The sequence below is a fragment of the Cheilinus undulatus genome, linkage group 16, assembly GCF_018320785.1.
Source record: "Cheilinus undulatus linkage group 16, ASM1832078v1, whole genome shotgun sequence".
Classification (NCBI taxonomy): domain Eukaryota; kingdom Metazoa; phylum Chordata; class Actinopteri; order Labriformes; family Labridae; genus Cheilinus; species Cheilinus undulatus.
The window spans coordinates 17,742,130-17,765,268 of record NC_054880.1 but is presented as its reverse complement, the minus strand read 5'-3'; the positions used below and the strand labels follow the sequence as shown (position 1 = coordinate 17,765,268).

Below are 23,139 nucleotides of genomic sequence, written 5' to 3'. Positions count from 1 at the left end.
ATACAAGGTCAAAAACTCTTTAAACAGGGCAGCACTTGATGCTTTTTACATCAGTCTCTTCTAAATGGCACAGCTTTTCTTGCCTTTACGGTAGCAATTTCAGTGAGCAGGAAGGTCACAGACTAATGAATTCAACCCAGATCATCACACATGATGCTGTTCAACCAGTCAGATTTTTCACTTCGATCAGGCATTGTGAGTTAACACATTGGTGTATGATGATATAAAAACAGAGAGTGGAGACAGCAGACTCAGAAGTCACAGAAACAAAGTGAGTCAGGGAAAAGTAGACATAAAATGCTCTAAAATTAGAAAAGACATTAAAAAGAGCTTTTAATCAAGAACGGATGGACTCTTTTATGTTCTTTCCTCCCATGGGTAGTCTAAAACCAGTATGCCTCGTTTGCTTCGGACTCTCACGACCATTAAATTCTTCATCCCTAAGAGACAAAGCACACATCTTAGCATTCACACCAACTCAGATGTGAGGATAAAGAGAAATAATGTGATCAACTATTGCATCTTGTCTTGCATTAATTTCTATTGACATGCATGAAACTCCAGCAACTTATGTCAGTGTTGTCAGGTGACACCATATAATCAAAGTTAAACACATGCAACCCTGTCACTACGAGGCTCTTCAATAAAAAACACAAAAATAGAGATATGCTTTTCAAGTCTGCCCACCTTGCCACTACCAGGAAGGCAATTTTATCCACTTTTCTCCCCTAAGGAATGTCTTGTGGGGCCACACCAGTGATAGGGCTTGGGTTAGGTTGGAGGGAAAGCCTCATGGGCAGCACTTGGTCAGGAAAAGGCAAAAACTGTGAATGAGATACAGCAACAGAACAGCAGCTTCAACAGCAGATCCTCAACTAAAATTCAATGTTTACACAGCAATGGTCAACATGTTGAGTCTCTCATGGTGGCTCCATATGACAAGACATTATATATTATATATTATATTTCACTTTATCTATGAAAATTTCTTTGTCTGTTGCAGCTATTGGAAATATTTGAGGTAATATAAGCTCTCAACTACAAAATACATATATTGTAGGTGTATTTGCTTTTAATCAATGCATGCCTATCTACAGAAATAGCTATGCCCTCCCCAGATATGATTTGTTAATATCAGTATTTGTATGATGGATCATTGGTGCTAGCCTTCCAGTTAACATCCACCTCCTTTTGGTGCTGGAAAGTACCTTAACAAGTTATACTTGGATTTTAAGTCCCCATCTCCTTTTGTGCAGGCCAGTGGTAGAGTCAGGGTGTTTGTTGGGCAGGGTGAAAATTATTTTTTAAAACACAAAAAAAGGGAACCTTCTGTGTGCAGTGAGGCACTACTGTCCAAAAGTTGTCAGACATTTATAGAATAGCTCAAAATCCTGATTAAAATCAGACTTTTCACACAATTAAATCTTCTGAAAAAGGGTATTTTAGTGGTGAGGTTCAATCGTCTGCGACTCCTCCAAGTCCATCAGTGGTGCAGGTCATTCCATGGTGGTAAGGTATGATAACTAGCCATTATAACGTTTTAAGAAAAGGGGGTTTACATTTTGAAACAGGTTAAATTTGACTAAAGCAACAGCAACTCGTATCATTGTTGTGCTGATCAGAATGAGATTTTTAGTCAAAAATAAAAAATGGTTATCACAGCTCACTCTTTATAGCTGAGCCTTAAAAGGCCTCCCCTTTTCCCTTTCTTATCGGCATCTTTGAATCACTGTAGACATTTCAGTACAAAAAATCTACAGGCTGTACCTTTATGAAATGTCAGAAAGGGTAAAAACTAACAAAACTAAGAGTGTATTTTAAGCTGTTAGAGTGGCTTCAAGGTCGTCAGAACACCAGAGCTTTAGGGTGCAAACACAATCTCCTACACAACAGGAGCAGCTGACTCTGCAGCTTGAAATGTAATGTGGCTCTGTAAACCTGACACATGACTAGTTTGGGATTCTTAGCTGGTAATACGATCTACGGCTCAGGTGACAGAGAGTTGGACGTCCCACTTAACCACCAAGAGGATCACAGCCGCACTGGTTCGCTTTAAACCTCCAGCAATGAGATAAAGCAGACCACCTCGCTTCTCTGTGACTCGTGTCCAACCTTCTTGAAATGCATTGAGTTTTTCACCAAGCTCAGCGTACAAGCTCGTTACTTAAGCCAGATAGCACGGCACAGTATGGACTTAATACAAGAATCCACACTGGAGAAAAAAAATACTACTTTATATGATGACAGAGCTCAATTTGATGTGATAAAACCCGACTTTTCAATTGAGAACGCAATAAGACACTTCATGAAACTTTTATGAGGCGTTTGAAATACAATGTATGGCTGAGTGTTTGCTCTGAACAAGCAGCTGGAGGGGCCCACAGTGTGTTTGTGTATGTGTAGTCCTCTATATAGATAGAGAAAGATCTCACTTAATGCTCCTTTGTTGAACTAAGGTAATAATATTTCACATCTACATTCTGCTCTGTATGAGTCTGACAAACTAATCCCCCTCCTCTCTTCTTTATTCCCAGGTTCTACTCCTCGCCTTACAGCATCGCCACCAACCGCATGATTGCACAGACCTCCATCACGCCCTTCATCGCTGCTTCCCCCGTCTCCACATATCAGGTGAGCCTAAGCGCACTGCATCATGGGTAGATTGCTGATTCTCTGTGTGTAATAGCGAGGGTTTGTTTTGTGTAAAGACGGATGGAAGAGAGGGGGCGGGCTGCAAACACAGTGTGAGCTTCTCCCTTCTTCCTCTTCTCCTCTCGTCGTTTCTTCTTCTCGTTCCAGCTGTGCTCGATGACATCTGTTTCGTAGGCGGCGAACACAACAGGCATCAGAAAACAAGCAAAAGAAAAAGGGATTAAAAAAAGCTGACAGTGTGGAAAAAAAGAATGAAATCAGCCATCAAGAATGAAAGTGTCTAGGAAAAACAAACACGTCTCTCCTTTCCAGTTCCCTGACCTCTTTTGTGCTCCCTCAGCTGCTAACGCGATGAAGGCGTTTCTTTTTTTGTTTTATTTTTACTCACTTAGATTGAACCACTTCCTCGTCCAAAGTGAATTTCCACACTCCTCACAGCTGTGATCTGTGTTAGTAATGAAACAGAACAGAACAGTAACATGAAAATTGCCTGTGTGAGATGTCAAGAGCGTTAACCGTATCCGTCGCTGCGCATTTCACACAGCGCCCTTCTCCACTCTGAGACATCACGAGCTGGCGCCCTGATGCCCTCCTGCTCATACGCTATCGTTTAGCATGCTCTCTGTTTTTGTGGGAGAGAAGGAGAGTAAGAAAAGAAACGAAGGGCTGAGAGGAAAATGGAAGGGACAGATGGAGAGAGAGGCTACTAGGGAGATGAGGAAGGATGGTACGCGAGGTGGTGATGGTGATGGCTCAGGTGGGGAGGAGGAGGAGGAGGAGGGGTGTTGTTGAAGGTTGCCGTGCCCGTCTTTGAGGCACGCTTGATTAAAACTCTGGTCCAGTACCTGTGGTGGAGGGGTAAGAGGGGGAAAGAAGAAGAGGAGGAGGGAGAAAAGTGGGCCAGGGCGCGTCTCTAATCCGCTCTCGGAAGGCTTCCCAAATTGATTTATCAAAAACAATGGCCGGGCTTTTGAGGAATATTAATCCTCACAGTTTCAATATCGGGCAGCTCTGCCACTGCCTCCTGTAATATTGCCCTTCAGCCAGTCACGGCGGGAAGGTGAGTCCTTCATCTTCTGTTCAAGTACAAAGACACACAGGAAAAAGAAAGAGAAGACAAGCCAAGCATCTACATGCACCAGACAAAAGAAAATCACCTTCTTTTATGATGGAAACTATTTCCTTTGTGATAAAAAATCTCATAGAAACCATTGTACATGTCATTCCTCCCTGTGTGTGGAAAGTGTTTAAGCTTGATGGCATTTATTTATCAAATGTGCAAATGACCCGTGCGAGCAGCACTGTTCTGGGGTTCTTAAAAGCCATGCGATTGGCTTTGTTTCCTGGAAAAGGAGCTTTGATGATTCACATGACAGGAGCCAGTCCAGGCCAGATCAGTACCAAGATCTCAGCTTGAGCCGCCAGCCAACCATAGCCTGGTTTACATCAGCGCCTCTGCAGACTGGCTCGCTGGCTGACTAAATATGTCCCTGGCTGGCTTACTAACCAGCTAACTGGCTTCATGTTTGGCTTTACATATGACTGGTTGAATGGTCAGCCAACTGGCTGACTGGGCCGCCCAAAGAAAGACTGGCTGACAGGTTGTTTGTAAAAGGTAACACAAGCTTGAAGGTTCAGCCAGAGGTCTTCACATCATGAGTGTAATACTTTTGTACCTTTGTGTCTCAGTGTAGGAACAGATGCACAAAGAAATGAATTGAACAGGCTTCTAAGTACTGTTTTTTGTTTTTGTTGTTTTTGTTGTTGTTTTTTTTTTTTTTGACTCTACAGGGAAATTCGTCTCTACCTCAGGTGCTTTAAAGCAACATTTTGGGGTTTTCCGATGCAGAATTTGGCAAGGAAATAGGAAGAATTTTGGCGCTAGAATGTCTACATTAATTTAAAACTGGCCTCTGCAATACTGTGCAGAACTTTTAGGCATGTTTGGACCAAAACGCAGTCAAGTGCTGCCAAGATTGAGATTTGCTGATCTTACGCAAGCCCTCATCAGCTGACAGCCAGCTGATTTCCTCCAAGCCCACCACTGGCCAATCGCTCTTAAGCTGCTGTATTTTAAACTGCTCTAGCCTTGCTGCGCTCTGCCGCTCTCTCTGGAAGCTGCTCTTTCAACCCTCCTCCACCTCAGCTACTCCTTCGTTATGCTTCTGGCTTAAAGGGATATTTCAGCATTTTGGCAAATTCCCCCATTGCCATAATCCCTATAGTCTTAGAAATAGGTTCATTTCCTTTAGTCGTCGGTGCAAGCTATTTTTAGATCTGGGGGGCTGATATGCCATCTGCTCAGCTAACGCTATGGAGACCTCCGGTATTTCCAGCTTTCCCTCATCAAACTCATCAAATACATAATCCAACAACTCCAAAACGCTCTCATGGACAAGTTGTGACCTGCATATTCACCACGCTAATAACGTATAATTATGTAACATTACAACACATGAAGCAAATACTCAGAATTACTTTCTTGAGTAAACCACTGGGTGGAGTGGCACAGTGCGCACCTTAGGCAGTGCCATACTTACTTGGTTTCACCTGGAGTATCATTGGCTGGACGTAGCAGAAACGATTTCTTCTCAAGTTTTGTTGACAGAAGCACCTGCACTAAACGTGCGCTTTGAAATCACGGAAACGAACCTGTTACTAAGACTATAGGGATTAGGGCAATGAGGGAATTTGCCAAAATGTTGAAGTATCCCTTTAAAGTGTTATTCTGTTGTCATTGATGCCTGCTGTGCAGTGGGGTTTTTTGCTGCTTCTCTCCCCATCTATGGTTTTTTTAATCAGCATAGGAGGAGCAGGGACATGTGCTGTGCTGCTTGATGTTTTCTACATAGGTGCGTCAAAGGGCAGGGGGATCCCTGAACAGCCACACCGCCAAATATGAATAACAGCATAAGTGCCAATTAATACAGTCATGGACGAAAGTATTGGCACCCCTGGAATTTTTCCAGAAAATACACCATTTCTCCTAGAAATTGTTGCAATTACAAATGTTTTTGGTATTCACATGTTCATTTCCTTTATGTGCATTGGAACAACACAAAAAATCCGAAGAAAAAGGACAAAATTGACATAATTTTACACAAAACTCAAAAAATGGGCCAGACAAAATTATTGGCACCCTCAACTTAATATTTGGTTGCACATCCTTGGCAAAAAATAACTGAAACCAATCGCTTCCTTTGACCATCAACAAGCTTCTTACACCTCTGAACTGGAATTTTGGACCACTCTTCTTTTGCAAACTCCTCCAGGTCTCTCAGATTTGAAGGGTGCCTTCTTACAACAGCAGTTTTGAGATCTCTTCATAGGTGTTAAATGGGATTTAGATTCGGACTCATTGCTGGCCACTTCAGAACTCTCCAGCTTTGTCTCCAACCATTTCTTGGTGCTTTTTGAGGTATGTTTGGGGTCATTGTCCTGCTGGAACACCCATGACCTCTGATGAAGACCCAGCTTTCTGACACTAGGCCCTACATTGCAGCCCAAAATTTTTTGATAGTCTCCAGATTTCATGATTCCTTGCACACAGTCAAGGCACCCAGTGCCAGAGGTAGCAAAATAACCCCAAAACATCTCTGAACCTCCACCATGTTTGACTGTAGGTACTGTGTTCTTTTCTTTGTAGGTCTCATTCAGTTTTCTGTAAACAGTAGAATGATGTGCTTTTCCAAAAAAGCTCTACCTTAGTCTCATCTGTCCACAAATTGTTCTCCCAGAAGGATTGAGGCTTACTCAGGTACATTTTTGCAAACTCCAGTCTGGCTTTTTTATGTCTCTTTGTCAGCAGTGGGATTCTCCTCGGTCTCCTGCCATAGCGCTTCATCTCATTCAGATTATGACGTATGGTCCGAGCTGACACTTTTGCACCCTGAGTCTGCAGGACAGCCTGAATTTGTGTGGAAGTTGACTGAGGATGTTTACCCACCATTCCAACTATCCTGCGTTGCATTCTTTTGTCAGTTTTTCTCTTCCGTCCACATCCAGGGAGATTAGCCACAGTTCCATGGTTGTAAACTTCTTGATTATATTACACACAGTGGACAAAGGAATTTCAGGATCTCTGGAGATGGTCTTGTAACCTTGAGATTGTTCATATTTTTCCACAATTTTGCTTCTTAAGTCCTCAGACAATTCTCGGCTCCTCTTTCTCTTCTCCATGCTTGGTGTGACACACACAGGTGCACAACACAAAGGCTGAGTCAACTTTTTGACATTCTAACTGGCTTCAGGTGTGATTTCTAGATTGCCAGCACCTGTTACTGCTACAGGTGAGTTAAAATGAGCATCATATGCTTGAAATAAAATGATTTACCCACAGTTTTAAAAGGGTGTGAATAATTTTGTCTTGCCCATTTTTTGAGTTTTGTGTAAAATTATGTCAATTTTGGCTTTTTTCTTTGGATTTTTTTGTGTTGTTCCAATGCACATAAAGGCAATAAACATGTATATCAAAAACATTTGTAATTGCAACAATTTCTGGGAGAAATGGTGTATTTTCTGGAAAAATTCCAGGGGTGCCAATACTTTCATCCATGACTGTATCTGCTAAGTGGGAATTACTTTTAACTGCAAATTATGTGTTTCCTGACAAAGTGGTCCTGAAAGAAATTTTGGTTTACTGTTTAGAAAATACACCTCCTAGAATGCCTTATTTATTGAACAGAAATGAGTCCTTGCATTACTTTTATCACTGTTTTGATTGACCACCCCCTAGTGGCAGAATTTACATATGGTGCACTGCTTTTGCTGTGTGGATTGTACTTTCCAACTCGACCATTATACCTGGGGCAGTTAATTTTTTGGATATAGTGAATCAACAAGTACCAATTCCTTCTTATTGTTCCTTAAAGTATCTTTAAACTGTTTGAAAAGGAATCAAACAAGCTCAGTGCATGGCTTACAAGGCCTACGCATCACAAGTGTGAGTTCAATGCTGCAAAGAGAGGCCATCATTTTCATGAAGGGTGGAAGCTGCACCCTCTCAGGCTGCATGAACCACACTGCACTGTGTTTCTGCCAGGCTGTGCAGTAAAAGTTTGACTAAAGTGAACTTTAAATCCAAATAAGCTGACCTCCACAGCACACATCTTATCATATACAGGCACAGGGGGCGGCAGAAGCTAGAATCGCATAAATTTTTAAGTAGAGAAAATAGTGGAAATTTCAATTTTGTGCAACCATGAATTCCCAGAGATGAGCTCTTTAGCTAAACTGTGTTTAAATGAAAATCTCAAGTCATAAATTTATCAGAGGAGTTGAGGGTGGCTGGTTGCCAAATAGCTGTTATGATTATTTACATTCTGATGTAGTCAGATAATGGTTTAAGTCCTTCTTCCAAATAGTTTTTTCATAGTCTTATCACAGTTCTTCATTTTACCCATCAAGGGATCAATCAGATCTGAAACTGCTGATAATGGTGAGGTATGGGATCATTAAGGTCCAGGTTTACAGCTTTTGTCAGACTTTAGGTATTATTTTTTGGCATATCAGATGGTAAAATGACTGCAAAAATTAAAAACAAGAAAGCAGTAAAATAAATCAACATGTTCTTTTATCTGCAGTTATCTTCTATTACTTTATTATTACTTCAAACAACCGATCCATGAGCTTTTAAGCCCCAGCAAAGCAACTTATGTTTAATGTTTAATGTGGATGTAGTGTTACTACTTTACCAATCCAATGATGTAGTAAATGCCAGTGGTGGATATTTAATATACACTATAAACAGATAACTTTGTTGATATCCCTTTTTTAGCCAGCACTTCCATCAGAAGGAGAGAAAATGAGATAACGATGCATTCCAGATTCCTTAGGAATTGTTAAATGACCAAATATAAGTTATTTATTTATGCATTTTATTTAACAGTATTGAAGTTTTTAGTTGCTGAAAATAGGGTTCGGGTAGCCTAGTGGTTACTTTGCACACCTATTTACATGGGCGGCCTGGTTTTAAGCCCAACCTGTGGCTCCTTTCCCGCATGCCTTTCTTCACTCTCTTAGCCCTGTTTTCAACTCTTTCTACTGTCCTCCTAGGTAAATAAAATTCTTTAAAAAGGGATATCGAAGGTATAAAGAAACTGTCTGTGATGGCAAAAATGCTGTGATGTATGATTTTAAATTATATGTTACAGTTTCTTTCTTAGTTTAGCATATTTGATTTCTGCTAAGTACAAAATTCATAATTTTAGTCAATATGAGCCCACAAAAATGCATAAGAGTGCTCTCTAGTGGTGCTAGATTTTTTTCGTAGCTACACTCTAAAAAGAAAATAGTGGGAAAACTTTTTAAAAGTGTTTTAAGTAGTTACAAGCAATTGAACCAATCCTCTCAGACCAACATTGTTAAATGAACCATGAATCAAGGGCACTGTTTTCATTGATGCTTGTCATTGTGCCTTTCTAACGAAGCTATCTATGCCTTTGTAGCGCTTATGGAAATTTTTCTACAGTCTGGAACTTGGGTGACTTTCTAGTAGCATTTTAAGATTAAATTCACACCAGTAACTCCAATATTGTTTGTCTTTTTATCCATTTTTTGTTCCATTTTCCATATTTTCTGCTGCTAGCTTTGCATGTTGTTTCTGAATAGTTGGTGAATTAGGCCAATAGTCTGTATAAGTATGAAGACTTTTGACCAATGAGGTTACCCACTAGTTTGCAAGCTCCAATGTTTGAGCTTCCAATTTAACATTTTGACCACTGCTACTTTGTCTTCTGAGCCAAAAGTGACCGTACTTTGTGGACATGCTTGAAATGCATCAATTTATCTCCTTTATTGATCACGTGTTTCAATAGTTTTCAGTTACATGTAGCTGTGCCCCAAGAAATTTTCAGCTTCATTTCTTTTTTCGCCAAATAGAACTCGGATGAAGTGCACCATTCTCTATTGGCAAAAACTAGTACAACCAATTGGGACCATAAACCCTTCGAGCAAGAGTTTATTGATGCAACAAATCAAGTGGAAATCAGGTAATTTTCTCATCTGGTTGTACACTACCAGAGCAGCAGCCCCCTGCTGTTAGTCAGAGACATTGAAGGTTTAAGCAGCTTCCGCATGGTTTGCCTCTTCATAAGTGTTGGTTTAATGCAAGAATTTATTTGGCCCTTTTGTATCGTTTTGTTTTAGTTTGATAACATGACTCTTGGCAATATTCAAATAGGATCTAATTTGTACATTTCTGACAATGTGATTGACATAGTTCCAAATAGGCTTTGATAAAATGTTAGTATTTTGTGGGAAAAGATTGAAACACATTCCTTTTAGAAAATGTCCCTCCAAACTCGCTTTCAGTGTAAGCAGAATCTCAGTCTCAAGACTGCCGCTCCATTAAATGAATCCCATGATGGTCATGCAGTATCTCAGTCAGAAAACACTGCAGATAAGTGATTAAAGATAAGCTTTGTGTGTCTATCTGCTGTCCCGCTCAGCTGGGGAGAACAAATACTGCCGTGTATAAACAAACAGACTTGGCGTCATGTTATAGAATATCAAGCTTGTTTAGGTCTGGATCCAAATCACGCATTTGGGTTGGCTCTGAGGATTGATTGCTCTTATAGTAGATTATTCCGTGTTTGTCTTTGTTTAATCTAATCATTTTAGCAGGATCAGCGGCCAGCCTGTGTGTTTGTCTGCTACAAGCTGTCTAATTCCTCTCTCCAGCACATCTAAAAGCTCTGTTTGTTCCTCCATTCCTCCAGTCTCTTGATCATTGTCTCTGTCACTGTTTCACCATCTCTTTCACTTTCTCATCCTTGTTTGTAAATATTCACTCTTATGTATGTTTTTTTCTCTGGTAATGGCTAAGCATTCCTGTGAATTTTTCTCTGGAATGAGAAAACTCCCATCCAACACTTACAAATTCCTCTTTTTATTCTCTCTTCTGTCTTTTTACATCTGAATAATAAGCAGCCTGTCCCTTCAATTTGCACAATTTCACCCATCTTGCAACTACACTGTGCATTAGCCTTATTATTATTATTATCATAGAGACGGAATTTATTGTGAGGGCTCTACAAGTCATACTGGCTATAATGAGGAGGGAGATTTTCTTCCGACAGATTTTCAAATACTTTTTATAATTCCTCAGCACAGCTTAATCTGCGTAAAGTTCAGACATTTTGGTGCATAAAGCCAAGCAATCGTGATAAAAACTGCAGATACTAGAATGTAATGTGAATATTTGAGCTGTTTTTATGGCTTAATGTGGGATGTTTCTCAGATAGAGTAACATTTTTATAGTCGCAGTGGTTTTACATTTTATGTGTTTCTCCTCAGGTCCAGAGTACGTCATGGATGCCTCATCAACAATATGTTATGCAACCTACAGTAAGTACTCTACCATGCACCTGCAGTCGCTGCCCTGAAATCCCCACTGGGGCCCACTCTTAGTTAAAATCTATGCCTGGCTTCCAGTTTTTCCCCTCTGTCAAAAGTTGTTGAAAGGTTTAAGGAGGAATTGGTTAAAAGAAGTTCATTTTACGTTCATGCTGAAAAAAATACGTCAAGAAGGACTTTTTATGTTTAGAGTAATGCAAATGGTCAGAAATAATACATTTCTTTACAACTCTATGACAGGACATCTGAGAAGTGTACATAATTTTCTACAGTCACTTTCACAACCGTTCATCTGAGACGCCAGAAATACACTCTAAAAATTACTAAATAAAAAAGTTAAAATTCAACTACAGTTTAGGCTTAGGATAAGGTTAAAGGTCAAAACCCTGACCTGCAAAACCTGGTTCCAAAACCTTTAATAAAGCAGAGTAAACAGTCTGCTTACGGGAAAAAAGCTTGTCATCCATGGAAAAATTCTAAGCAGCCAGCATAGCTGACATAGCTTACATAGCTCCATTAGCTGTGTAAGCTACATAGCTTACAGACCTACATAGCTAACAGAGCTACAAAGCTTACAGAGCAACATGGCTAGCAGAGCTACATAGCTTACACAGCTATGTAGCTAACAGAGCTACAAAGCTTACAGAGCAACATAGCTAACAGAGCTACAAAGCTTACACAGCTATGTAGCTAACAGAGCTACAAAGCTTACAGACCTACATAGCTAGCAGAGCTACAAAGCTTACAGAGCTACAGAGCTTACACGGCTATGTTGCTAACAGAGCTACAAAGCTTACAGAGCAACATAGTTTACAGACCTACATAGCTAACAGAGCTACATAGCTATCAGAGCTACAAAGCTTACAGAGCTACAGAGCTTACACGGCTATGTTGCTAACAGAGCTACAAAGCTCACAGAGCAACATAGTTTACAGACCCACATAGCTTACACAGCTGTGTAGCTAACAGAGCTACACAGCTTACAAAGCTACATAGCTAAGATCTTCATACATTACAGAGCTAAATAGCTAACAGAGCTATGTGGCCAAAAGAGCTACATACCTTACAGAGTTACATAGCTAAAAGATATACATAGTTAATGAAACTAAAACTAAGCTCACAATGCTGCTGTTTGACCTACATATGAATCTACATTATATGCATAGCTAAGTTACCTTTAGCTATGTTTGCTAAAACTTAGGTTGCTAAAGCTAACTTGACTGATGCATAGCTAATAAAGCTAATAAAGCTAAGCACACAAAGCAGCTTTGTAAGCTACAGCAGTACATTATCCACTTACCTACATAAGCTTTACCAAAGTTTGCCAAAGCTCACATTGATGTAGCTAACTAAGCTTCATTGGCTAACATGGTGACTTTAATTACATAGTTCACATAGCTGTAATACCTTTAGCTAAAGCTAACAAAGCTTAAACAAGCTGCCATTTGTTTAACTACCTCTAAAACGGGTATACATTATTATTATTTAATAACTTTTTCTCTTTTTATTCATGAAATGTTTCTGTCTGTAATGCTTGTAGTGTGGTTATAATGTAACTGCCAGACTTGATGAATAGTTTCCTTTCTGAGATGTCCAGGGTCTCAGATAAACGGTCTGTGAGAGTGGCTGAGATGTACAGCTTACAGTCAGGAAGAAAATAAGAAACTTTGGGTAAATTGAAGATTCTGATATTACCTTGACCAATAAAAGGAACCTCACCAAATACGTATGGACCTTTATTAATCCTTATGAAAGCATTAATACTGGCAGCCCTGTTATTTTTATTAGGGAAGAAGAGTTTGTGTTTGTGTTCCCCCTTCTGCTCTTAGGTAGAAGGTACAGGACAGCACAACTGCAGCAGAACAACTAGGCTCCTCCCTACAGTAGTAACATATTTACAGTAACTCCTCACAGTCCCCCCCGTCACTGCCACCACATATTGATTGATAAAAAGCAATAGCATCGGCTGCTTATGTGTACATGCTTACATTTAAGGACTGCACTTTATATTTTGCACAGACTATTAATCTCATTTTTGCACATACTGCTCTGTATTGCGTGAAACATTTCCATGCATATGTCTGCATGGGTGTGTCCATATGTGTGAGTCAGTGTTGTTATGCATAAGTGCTGGTGTAATGCATCTCCATATTTACTCACTGCTTTCCTTTACTGCTGGGTACCGTTCACACGGTGTGCAGTTAAAACTTTCACCTGGCTCTGAAAGGGAATGAAAGCTGACACTGATTGGTTTAAATCATGTCACACCCAAAACATACCTATGCATAATAAAGCAACTTCATTCAGCACTTTGTGCTCTGCACCTGGATGTCTTCCCAGATTGTGTATAGTGTAACTACTTCTATGAAGATGGAGAGGCCCAAAGTCACTGGTGCATTAGACAGCATGCTGAAAGCCATAAAGTAGGGTCCAGAGTCATCTGTATGATCATTTTACTTTGTCTCTGGATGACTGCTTTATTCATTGCAGAGACAGAGTTAAGAATCTTGGTGTGCTTTTTGATCAGACCCTTTCATTTAAATTTTCACATAAAGGGGGTGAGTAGAGCAGCCTTTTTGAACCAATCCCGTCTTTTAAGGATGCTGAAGTCCTTATTCATTCCTCCGTGCTATGATGGATGAGTTAGTGTAATGTCCTTCTTTCAGTTTTGCCAAAATATTTTAGCTATGTAGACTGTACAACTGGTGCTCTTACTGGAGTAGGTATATACTGTGAGTGTGTTACTCTGATGCTGGCTTCTCTTCATAGGCTTCCTGCTCACATTAAAACTGACTTTAAGGTGCTTTTGATAACTTATAAACACTAAATAGCAGTGCACATTTGATCAACCTGATGAACCAATTCATACACTCTAAAATTACATTTGCGTGTTTGTTGAAGTAATGTTTTGCATGACTTTAATCCAGTTTTGTGCTTTAGTGGTGGTAGTGTCCTGTTGTGGGCTATTTCAACTTGAAATTGTGAGTTGTTCCTTTAACGTATTACCTCAGGTAAAGCACACCAGGGTTGCCTGGCTGTTTGCTTACTCTGCAGCATTTTCCCAGGATACCTTTGGGCACTGGAAATATTTGCACCATGAATTATTATTGACTTGGATAAAGAAGTCCCGCCATGGGGACCAACTTAGAAAATATAAAGAAGATATACTTAACTCTCTGGAAGTGCACTTTCTTGATCAAACAAACTTTAATGAAGGTGGAAAATTGAGTTGTGTTAAAATAAAAATCCAAAACGGCCATTTCAGCTTTATTTTTCTGAGGCAATAGAACAAATTTTTAGTTTTAAGTGAACAATACTTAATCACTTTGTTGTTTTTTTTCATTGTACTCAAATTAATTGACAATTATCTCTTAATCTGCAGAGTTTTGTAGAATGCCTTTGGCCTTAAGACACTTTTGCACCAAGAGTGAAGTTACTGACTCAGTTAGAGAAGTCCCACCTGTGGGGAGTAATGAATAGTTTACTGAACATGGTGGAAGAGGACTTCCTGGTTTAGTGTGCTCCTTTCAGTAGTGTCACTTGAAGTCACTTAAGTTGGCCTACCTTGAGTGGCGTAAATGTTCAAGATTTTAGTATAGAAATAAGGGGGAACTGAAGTAACTGAAGAGCATTTAGATTTACCTAAAGTACTTCAACATTTAGTTTTGAGTTGGATTTAAACAGAACATTTAAGTGTAGGAAATTTAACTTTAAAAAGTCAAGTTAATTCAACATATATGTAGAAGTAAAATTGAGTTGTTATAACCTAAATGACTTAGTAGCTGCTACTAAACAAATACTGTTTTTCAGTACTGCCTTCTCACTTATATGACATTTTTATGTAAGCAGTTGCCTCTAATGTTTAAAGTTTTATAAACTCATAGAAGATTACTCAAAAAATTAATTTACATTGAAACATCTGAGCAAACACATGGCATGCATACAATCTGTGGGATTTTCTGATATAAGGCAGAGTGATACAGACTGAATAAAAACAAAATGATCAGTGTAGAAAAAGATAAAGGATCAGTCTTAGTAAAGAGTACTATATCCATAAACATGTAAAGACTTACGGAGTATTCAGTTTTCTGATTCAGGGGAATGGGATGTCTTGCAGTTGCTTTTTAGCATTTTAAAAGCCTGTTATCCCATGTTGATAACCACGTTTCTGTCTTTCCTAAAAATACAAACACATTTAGTTTTATTGTTTGGTTTGGAGTTTATAGGTGTCTGATTTGCAAAGAGAGCATCATTTACCAGACCACAGCACAGCACAGACAGGCTGTTACTCAGGGTTACTAGTCCAGACAGCAGGCAAGAGGGGAAAATATATTCATCAGATTTAGTTCACCAACAGCACAGCCTGCCACAGTGCTGCTAAGACCGTCACATTATATCAAATGCTATTCAATATTCCTAGTTGAAGAATGCAGAATATTTGACTCAAAGTTGTTTTAAGGTCACAAAGTCTGCAAAGGATATCTTAGGTAATGAATTTGAATTTTTCCACCATAAAGTCATAGTTTACTTCTTTTTCATTGAAGCTTGGTCCATGTCTCACTTTTATTCAAAGTCACACAATAAGTTAACAATTTCTTTGGTGCATTTTTTAGCATTTTTTAGAGAATTAATTGGTCCAGTGTTTGTGTTCAGTTTTTGGAACCACTTTCAGTATTGTTTGGAGCATATCCCAGATTTGCCCTCCCAATGTTGTAGCAACAAAGTGCCTCAGTAGTTTAGTAAATTGTTCTAAGGTTGAGCTTTAATTGATCCTCACACCGTGAACGTTCTCGTTTTGTTGCTTGGGGGATTTATATCATTCTGCCAGAGGCTTTAATGTTTGCCAGAGGCTTTTTATGGCCCCTGAAGCACATTTAGTGTATGCTGTTCTTAATTTAACTCAACTAGAGCACATGTAGGATCCTTTACCATCATGGAACTGCTTCACTGTACTGCAGAGAACAATCTGTTTGATAGTCCTCTCTCTGAAAAGTTTGTCATTATGCAGTAGCCTACATTTCACTGAATGCATGTCAGTTTTTCAAACAGTTAAGCATGCTTTTATAAAATTTTGATTTATTACTGCAAAGTGCAACATAGTACAGTGAACAGAGGTACTAAATTAGTGTTGAATTTTAGTGATTCATTGCAAGCCTTCAGGGTAGGGCAGGCATCCCAAATGCAGAGGCTGAAGTCATGAACACATTAGCAACCCACTCTCAGCCTCAACCCTTTAATGCATGTCTTCCCCCAATCTATCTCCATTGTTCTTTCCAGTTTTTCTTCAGGTGTGCATTCAAAAAAGGGATTCAAAAGTAGTCTTTTAAAGGAGAAATTAACTATTCTGTGCAAAAGAAAACTTTTCTCTCTTTAAGGACCCAAGATGTGTGGAAAATATCTAGAATTGCCTGCCCAAAACAGAGAAAATATAACATAAAACCTAATTTAGACTATACTATGCAACTATGCTGTTTGGGAAACATTACCCAGGTTCATAATTGATAACCCAACCTGAAAATAGAAATAACTTTTTCTTAATTGAAATTTTTTGCCTTCTGTTATTTATTAATTAATTTATGTCAAGGTTCCTAAATGGTTTAAATGAACCTACAGGCTGTATACTTGGAAATTAATCATGCTTTATTTATTCTGTTAAAAATTTGTTTACCTGAAGCAACCCCTGAAAGTGTCAATAGCATGGATACTTGTATCTGCTAGTTGTAAAGCCCTTTTACTGGCCAAAAGGAAACACTGGACTCCACAGTCGATGGTCCATGTAGAGGAGTGCTCAACCAGCTGCATGGCTCCCTGCTGTGGCCATTTACCACTCAGTCCTACCCATCTCACTTCCACTCCTGCTGTGGGACAGTGAACATGTAATCTGGTCACAGCAGGCCACCAGCTGGGGCGCACACACACACACACACACACACACCCACATACACACACACACATCTGACTGGAACTGCCCTCCAAGTCAAGCGACCTCCTGCCTTTGCAGCAAGTCTTTAAACTCAACTAGCCTTCTCCTCCTCCTGTCTCTGACAAGCCTCAGCAGTGAAAGCTGCACTTCTCTGGTGAATTATGTTTCACACTGGATTAGAAATAGAGGATGAACGGATGGATGGATGGATGGATGGTTTTCTTAATGATGGGTGTTTGAATTGTTTCAGAGATGCATCCAGGGACAGATAGAAGGAATTGTGTTTTTATTCAATCATAAAACTTGAAACTCCCAGCATAATCTGAAAAATTGTGCATCTGTTTGATATACTCTTTTTATACTATATTAAACTGTATATTGTGTATAGTATTATATTCATACTATTTAACAACAAAACCTTGAGAGTTCATAAAGTCAAAGAAATTCTCTACATTGAGCTCTGAGTTTACTTGGTGTATATAATGGAATTACAGGTTTGAATAAATATACCAAGCAGTGAGGTAGTTGGATCCTCTCATCTGTACACGTGCTTTCATGTAGTGTGAGAGAATGTAATGTAGTGGGTAGTATGGGTTTGCTTCTGCAAGTCTCTGCATATCTGTTTGTGTCTGTGTATTTAGACTACACCCATGCGTGTGTTTGTTTAAATGTGCACAGCCTTTTCTTCATCTTCTGGCACCTTGTCAGGCTCTTTAGTCACGTCTTGTTGTGGTTTTTTCTGTCAGCATACAGACAGAACATACACAGCCCCATGTCACTGTTTGTTTAACTGCCTGATACATGTTTATGTGTACTCTCTGTTATGTAGGTCCATATGTGTGGTCCATACTGGCTACTCCAAACCAGCCTGTACGGCTGCCTGACAGCCATCCATCCTCCAGCCTTATGTCATGAGGCTTTTTGGAGCCATTAGCCACAAGCTAGCAGCCTCATTTTAGCATGGTTTATATCTTATGAGGCCTCCATGCCAGCAGTAGACATGTGCCCATATTTGTCCCCATGGCCCCGTCCCCATTGTGTTCCAAAGTCTGTCCCTGTCTCCAAAACGGCTGCTAGGCCCTAACCCCAGCTGTCACCACCATCAGTGGATGGCTAACAATCTGTCTCCCTTTATGACCCACGTTTATATCTGCTACCAGCTACATTCACGCCAGACTGCCCCTTACACACATACATGCGCTCAAGGCCGGGCACCAGCTCAGTGAATTACATCAAATTAGCCAAGCCTGCTAGCTTCAAGAGCTCAGGGGTCTTCTCGAAGCATTAAAACCAATTGATTATGGCACAGTTTTGGCTCACACCACGTGTTGCTTGTTAAACCAATGGAGCGCAGTGCAACTGGGCTCTTGGTGGCTGGGCAATATGGAGGCGGCCGAGCATGCAAGGGGATAGGGTCACAGCTAGCCAAAGAACTGTGCTGTGCTGAAAAGACCAGAATTAAACAGGGGGGGTTCCTGTGTTTAGTGTTACAAATATAGAAAAGATAGAAATAACATCATTCAAACATGAAAAAAAGGACTACTGAAATACTGGCAAATGATCCTTTGTAAGAGAAGCATAAATAGTAAGTACCTATTATAGGCCATGTCTTGCAAATGATTAAAACCAGCAATATAAAACTAGCCGCCCTTCCTTTATCCATACCACTTGTCCCATTTAGGATTGCACAAAGGCTAGGGCTTAGGCTGCTGACTTTCAACACACTTTTTTCCCTCCATTAAGAGAGTGTTAAAGCACTGGCACCATATAAAAGCCATCTATTTTGCACTGGTATCAGAAAAAACCCAATCGATACCCAACTCTATTACACAGCGGACAGATCTCAGTACTTTTGATGCCTAGATACATTTTTTAGGAGGCATACTTCAGCTATATGCCTAGACCTCTGCGTAGGTTTCAGGCTACAGTATATGCAAGGCATGGCTACAATTCAAAAGCATGAATCAGGCTTTTGGGTGTGAAAGTCCAAATGAGATTTCCATATATGTTCAAAAAGTCTGAGGCCCTGCCTTTATTTTTATAATACGTTCTGTCTACGACAAGGTAGCTTGAAAGTTCATTCCACTAGTGGGCTATTGCTCTCTATTTATGCCTTCCAGTTCAAAGCTCTGCACTTCGTTGCTGCTTGTGAGGCAGGATCTATGTACCTACATGGTTATTCCACTTGTGTTAGATTTTTGTTCCCAAGAGACATAAACGAGGTGAAAGGGGAATAGAAACACTGAGATGTGAGCTTGATAGCAGAGGTCCAAAATGCTCAGAGTAGGTCACACTGCCAAAACATGTGAGAAAGTATCTTTGTGTTTCTTACAATGCCAACAGAGAAATGTCATACTGTTAGGTTTCGCTGGAGAATAACAAACGCTGTGTATCACTTTAAATAGAGCTAGTTTATGCTTTAGAAAATAAGAGCACTTATGAACTTTCTAACAGATAATAATGATGTGGTAGATCTACAATTTTTATCTTAATGTAAGTCATTAGTCATGTTCTGTGTATCTGAATCCATTCCAAAGGAGACGTTTGTCTAGAAGTTTACATTATGTAACTTTCAGACTGTCCTTAAACATCTTTTCAAGACATATTACAGTCTTTAAAACAATTAAAAGTGTGTATCTTATATCTTCTTTCACACACCTTTTGTTGTGTATGTTATAGCATATTTTTCATACCAGTTTAGTAATATTTTTAGACCAGATTGTCTTGTCGTTGGCTTTAATTCTTTGAGGAAAGCCACAGATGTTTTTGTCTGCCTTTCTGTCTGAGTTATCTGCACTTGTTTACAAGAGCCAACAAAAATCACTCATCCATATTAATGCCAGGTATGAAACCAATCATGATAAGTTGTCTGGGTGGGGATGTTCCTTTCAGATAAAAACCTTGCTAAGAATGATTGCCTGACCTTGAAAAAGGTTTAGGAGCGTGGCTCTTACAGCAACAAATGTAGCTTATTTGCACAATGATAAAAGAGGAATGTAGAGCTACCGTATTAATAACATAGATCCATTAACTTGCTTGAGTTAACAGCCAATTTCTTAAATGAAACGTGAAGCTCAGTTGAAGTTGAGACCAAGTTGAGTGAGACTTTTCTTTCTGCACAGTAAACAGAAAGCAGCGCAGCATGTACCGCCTCAGCAAAGGTGTTTGTTTCTTTCTTACTAGATTAAGTTTGACAAGTCCATCCATACGAAACCAGACTTCACCCCACAGAGGAGCCGGCACTTTGTTAGCAGTAAGAGACAGAGAGAGGGGGAGAGAAAAGTGACGAGAGAACAGTCTTCAAAATTTGTTTATCCCCAATTAATGGCCCAGAGAGGTGGAACTTGATCGAAAGTGACAGTGTTTTTTAAAGTGGACAGCTAAATCAGCTCCACGCTCGTACTGTCAGGCGTTCTTCTCTCGCTCTTGATTTATTATTTGTCTTCCTTTTTCTTTTTCCATCTCACACTGTCTCCCAGATCTGCTAATGCTTTTCTGTGTTTGGCAGTTAGGCGTGGGATGTCAGACCAGCGTGACCGCTCTGTACTTTGGTCTGGCGTTACACGAGTCAGCAGACCTTGTAGAGGAAGAGAAGAAGGCCCCTAAAGACAAACCCACACTCACAGCTCAGGCGCTCAAAACTGCTTAAACACACAGATTGTTTTAGCGCAAGAACATGTCCTTAATAGTAAATCTGCCTTACTTACACATCATCAATCACCCACATAGGCTCTAAGATTCTCCTCTTATTGGCTAAGAGTGCTGAAAAGCTTCAGTGCCAGCCAAGCGCGGCCTGGCTGTCTTTCCCCATGACTTATCCATCCCCTTTTTTCCCCTTACTGCGAACTGTATGTGCTCCGAGTGTGTATTTACTGGAGTGCATTGGCCCTTACATTTTAGAGGTGAATTATTGAATTCCTCTCTGTTGCACCCCTGGCTTTGAATAGACGCTCACCGGGCCTCTTTGAATTGAACTGTAACTATCTGCCCTCATCGGATGGAGGTGAATCGGTTCACTGTGTGATACCCATCTCGCCCGCTCAACATGAAAAACACACCACAGATACAGAAGAGAGGGGAGGAGGGACGGGGGTGGCATTATATTGGTCTCATGGATTTGACTTGCGAGGCAGAATTTGAGACGCGGGCAGAGTCGTCCTTGAGTTGCTCTTTCTATCTTTTCATCCCTCTCTTCTCCTTTCTATACATTTCTCTCTCCTCCTCCTCTCCCCTTTCCGCTGCCCTTTTGGAGTACAACTGCAGCTACTGTGCGAGTGCCAGCGAAAAATCGTCTATTGGAGGTTAAAGTTTCCTTCATATAAGAGAGATATTGTTGCAGTGCCACAGGGTGACTGACAGAGAGATTGAGCTGCAGCATTTTCACTCCAAGCTTTTTGGATATAACCTCAAAAAAAAATGTTTCGATAGTGACAAAAATGGTGTTTTGTGCCAAAAGCTGATAAGCTCTGTTGGACAGGCTTTATTATCTCCCTGCGCTTCTTTAATTGGATTTCTAATCTTTTTTTTCCTTTTGTAAATAGAGTAAATATTGTGGAGAGATCCTTATGTGTGAAATGATCCATTTGTCTGCAAAAAAAGGCAGTCAGAGAAATGGTTGATCCGAGCGTGGAGAGGAATGGACCTCCTGTGGAGACATGACAAATACTGTTACATGCTTCATCTAATGCACTGATCCTCTCAAACACACACACGTACAAAAAAAAACACACAAACGTGCTCGCACTCCTCTGCAATGAAGAGCTTTTAATTTTTTTCCTTTTTATAAATACTAATTTCCACTCTAATGCATGCATAAGAGGAACCCTGCATGATCAGACAAATTCACCTTATTGGATGGATGCTTGTATCTCTTATAGCCCTGACATTCTTCCTAAGTTTTACCTCAAAAAAACCTCCCAACAGGTGACCTAATTCAGTGTAAAGGAGCATTTCAGAAAAGAATTCTGCACAAATGATGAGAGTTTCACAGAAGAAATGCTAAAGCAGGCTTTTACTTTGAAAAGCACAAACTGGAAGTGTATTCTACTGTCTTTAATATTCCTGTGACATATTGTACTGGAGTGGAAACAAAACATAACAAATGGTATACATTTTGAGAACAACTTTATTTAACAGCCTTGTTAGCTTCTGAGATTCATCAGGGTCATCAAGAAGTAGATTGCAAACATATTCTACCAATGTAAACCTACATACCTTAAAACAAGGTAAATATGGCTCTCTATTCATAATATCCCTGTCTATTTTGGGCGATCACTGCTGGCAGTGTGTGCAAAAGTAGGCGAGATATCAGTTCTCTAAATTCTCTTTCTTCTCTTTTTTAAAAATAAATATAAATATATAAATATCTATATATAAATAAATGTTATAAATAAATAATGACCAAAGAACCGAGTGCTGGGTCACTCACAAAGAGCACAAAAATCCCAGATTCAAATATCCATCCAATAAGATGAATTTATATCGTAGCATCGTGACTCCTATAAATTCTTGTTTCATATCGTACTTTTTATTTCTTGTATTCCATTGTATTGAATTGTATTTTACCAAATATACTGGATCACATTTTGTCTTATATGATGGATCCTATCAAATCAGACTGTATGAAATCCCTGTGTCATGTCATATCATATCTTATTGGATCATATCCTATAAGATTTGAATAAAATCAATCTATTGGACCATATCAGATTGTATCATATTGTCTTTTCAGTGTAATGTCATATTTTCATATTATATGAAATTGCATCATATTGAACTGTATTGTATTGTTTTGAATCATATAGTATTCTATCATATCCTATCATGTACTATCAGATCCATTTGTGCAGTAGCTGATCATCATAGTATCATAATATATCACGTCATATCATAGCGTATCATAATGTGTCGTGTTGTATTCCATTGTAGCGTATCATATCGTATGATACTGTATCATATTCTAACATATTGTATTGTTTTGGGGTTGCACATTGGTGCAGAGGTTAGGGCTGTTGCCTCACAACAAGAAGGTTCCTGGTTCGTTTTCAGGTCCGGGCCTTTCTGTACTGAGTTTGCATGTTCTCCCTGTGCATGCTCGGGTTTCTCTGGGTACTCCGGCTTCCTCTCACCACCAATAACATGCTCATTAGGTTAATTGGTGACTCTAAATTGGCCGTAAGTGTGACTTTGAGAATTCCTGGTTATCTTTC

General features: G+C 39.6%; 1 protein-coding gene across 5 annotated transcripts in view; it reads left to right on the top strand.

Moving 5' to 3' along the window:
* Positions 1-23,139, top strand: part of rbms3 (RNA binding motif, single stranded interacting protein) — a 468,933-nt gene that overhangs the window by 415,178 nt on the left and 30,616 nt on the right. For all 5 annotated transcript variants that reach the window (XM_041809940.1, XM_041809941.1, XM_041809943.1 and 2 more), the window contains 2 exons: positions 2,535-2,631; positions 10,948-10,998. In XM_041809940.1, coding sequence (XP_041665874.1) covers positions 2,535-2,631; positions 10,948-10,998 — 148 coding nt within the window. The remainder of the gene's footprint in view (positions 1-2,534; positions 2,632-10,947; positions 10,999-23,139) is intronic.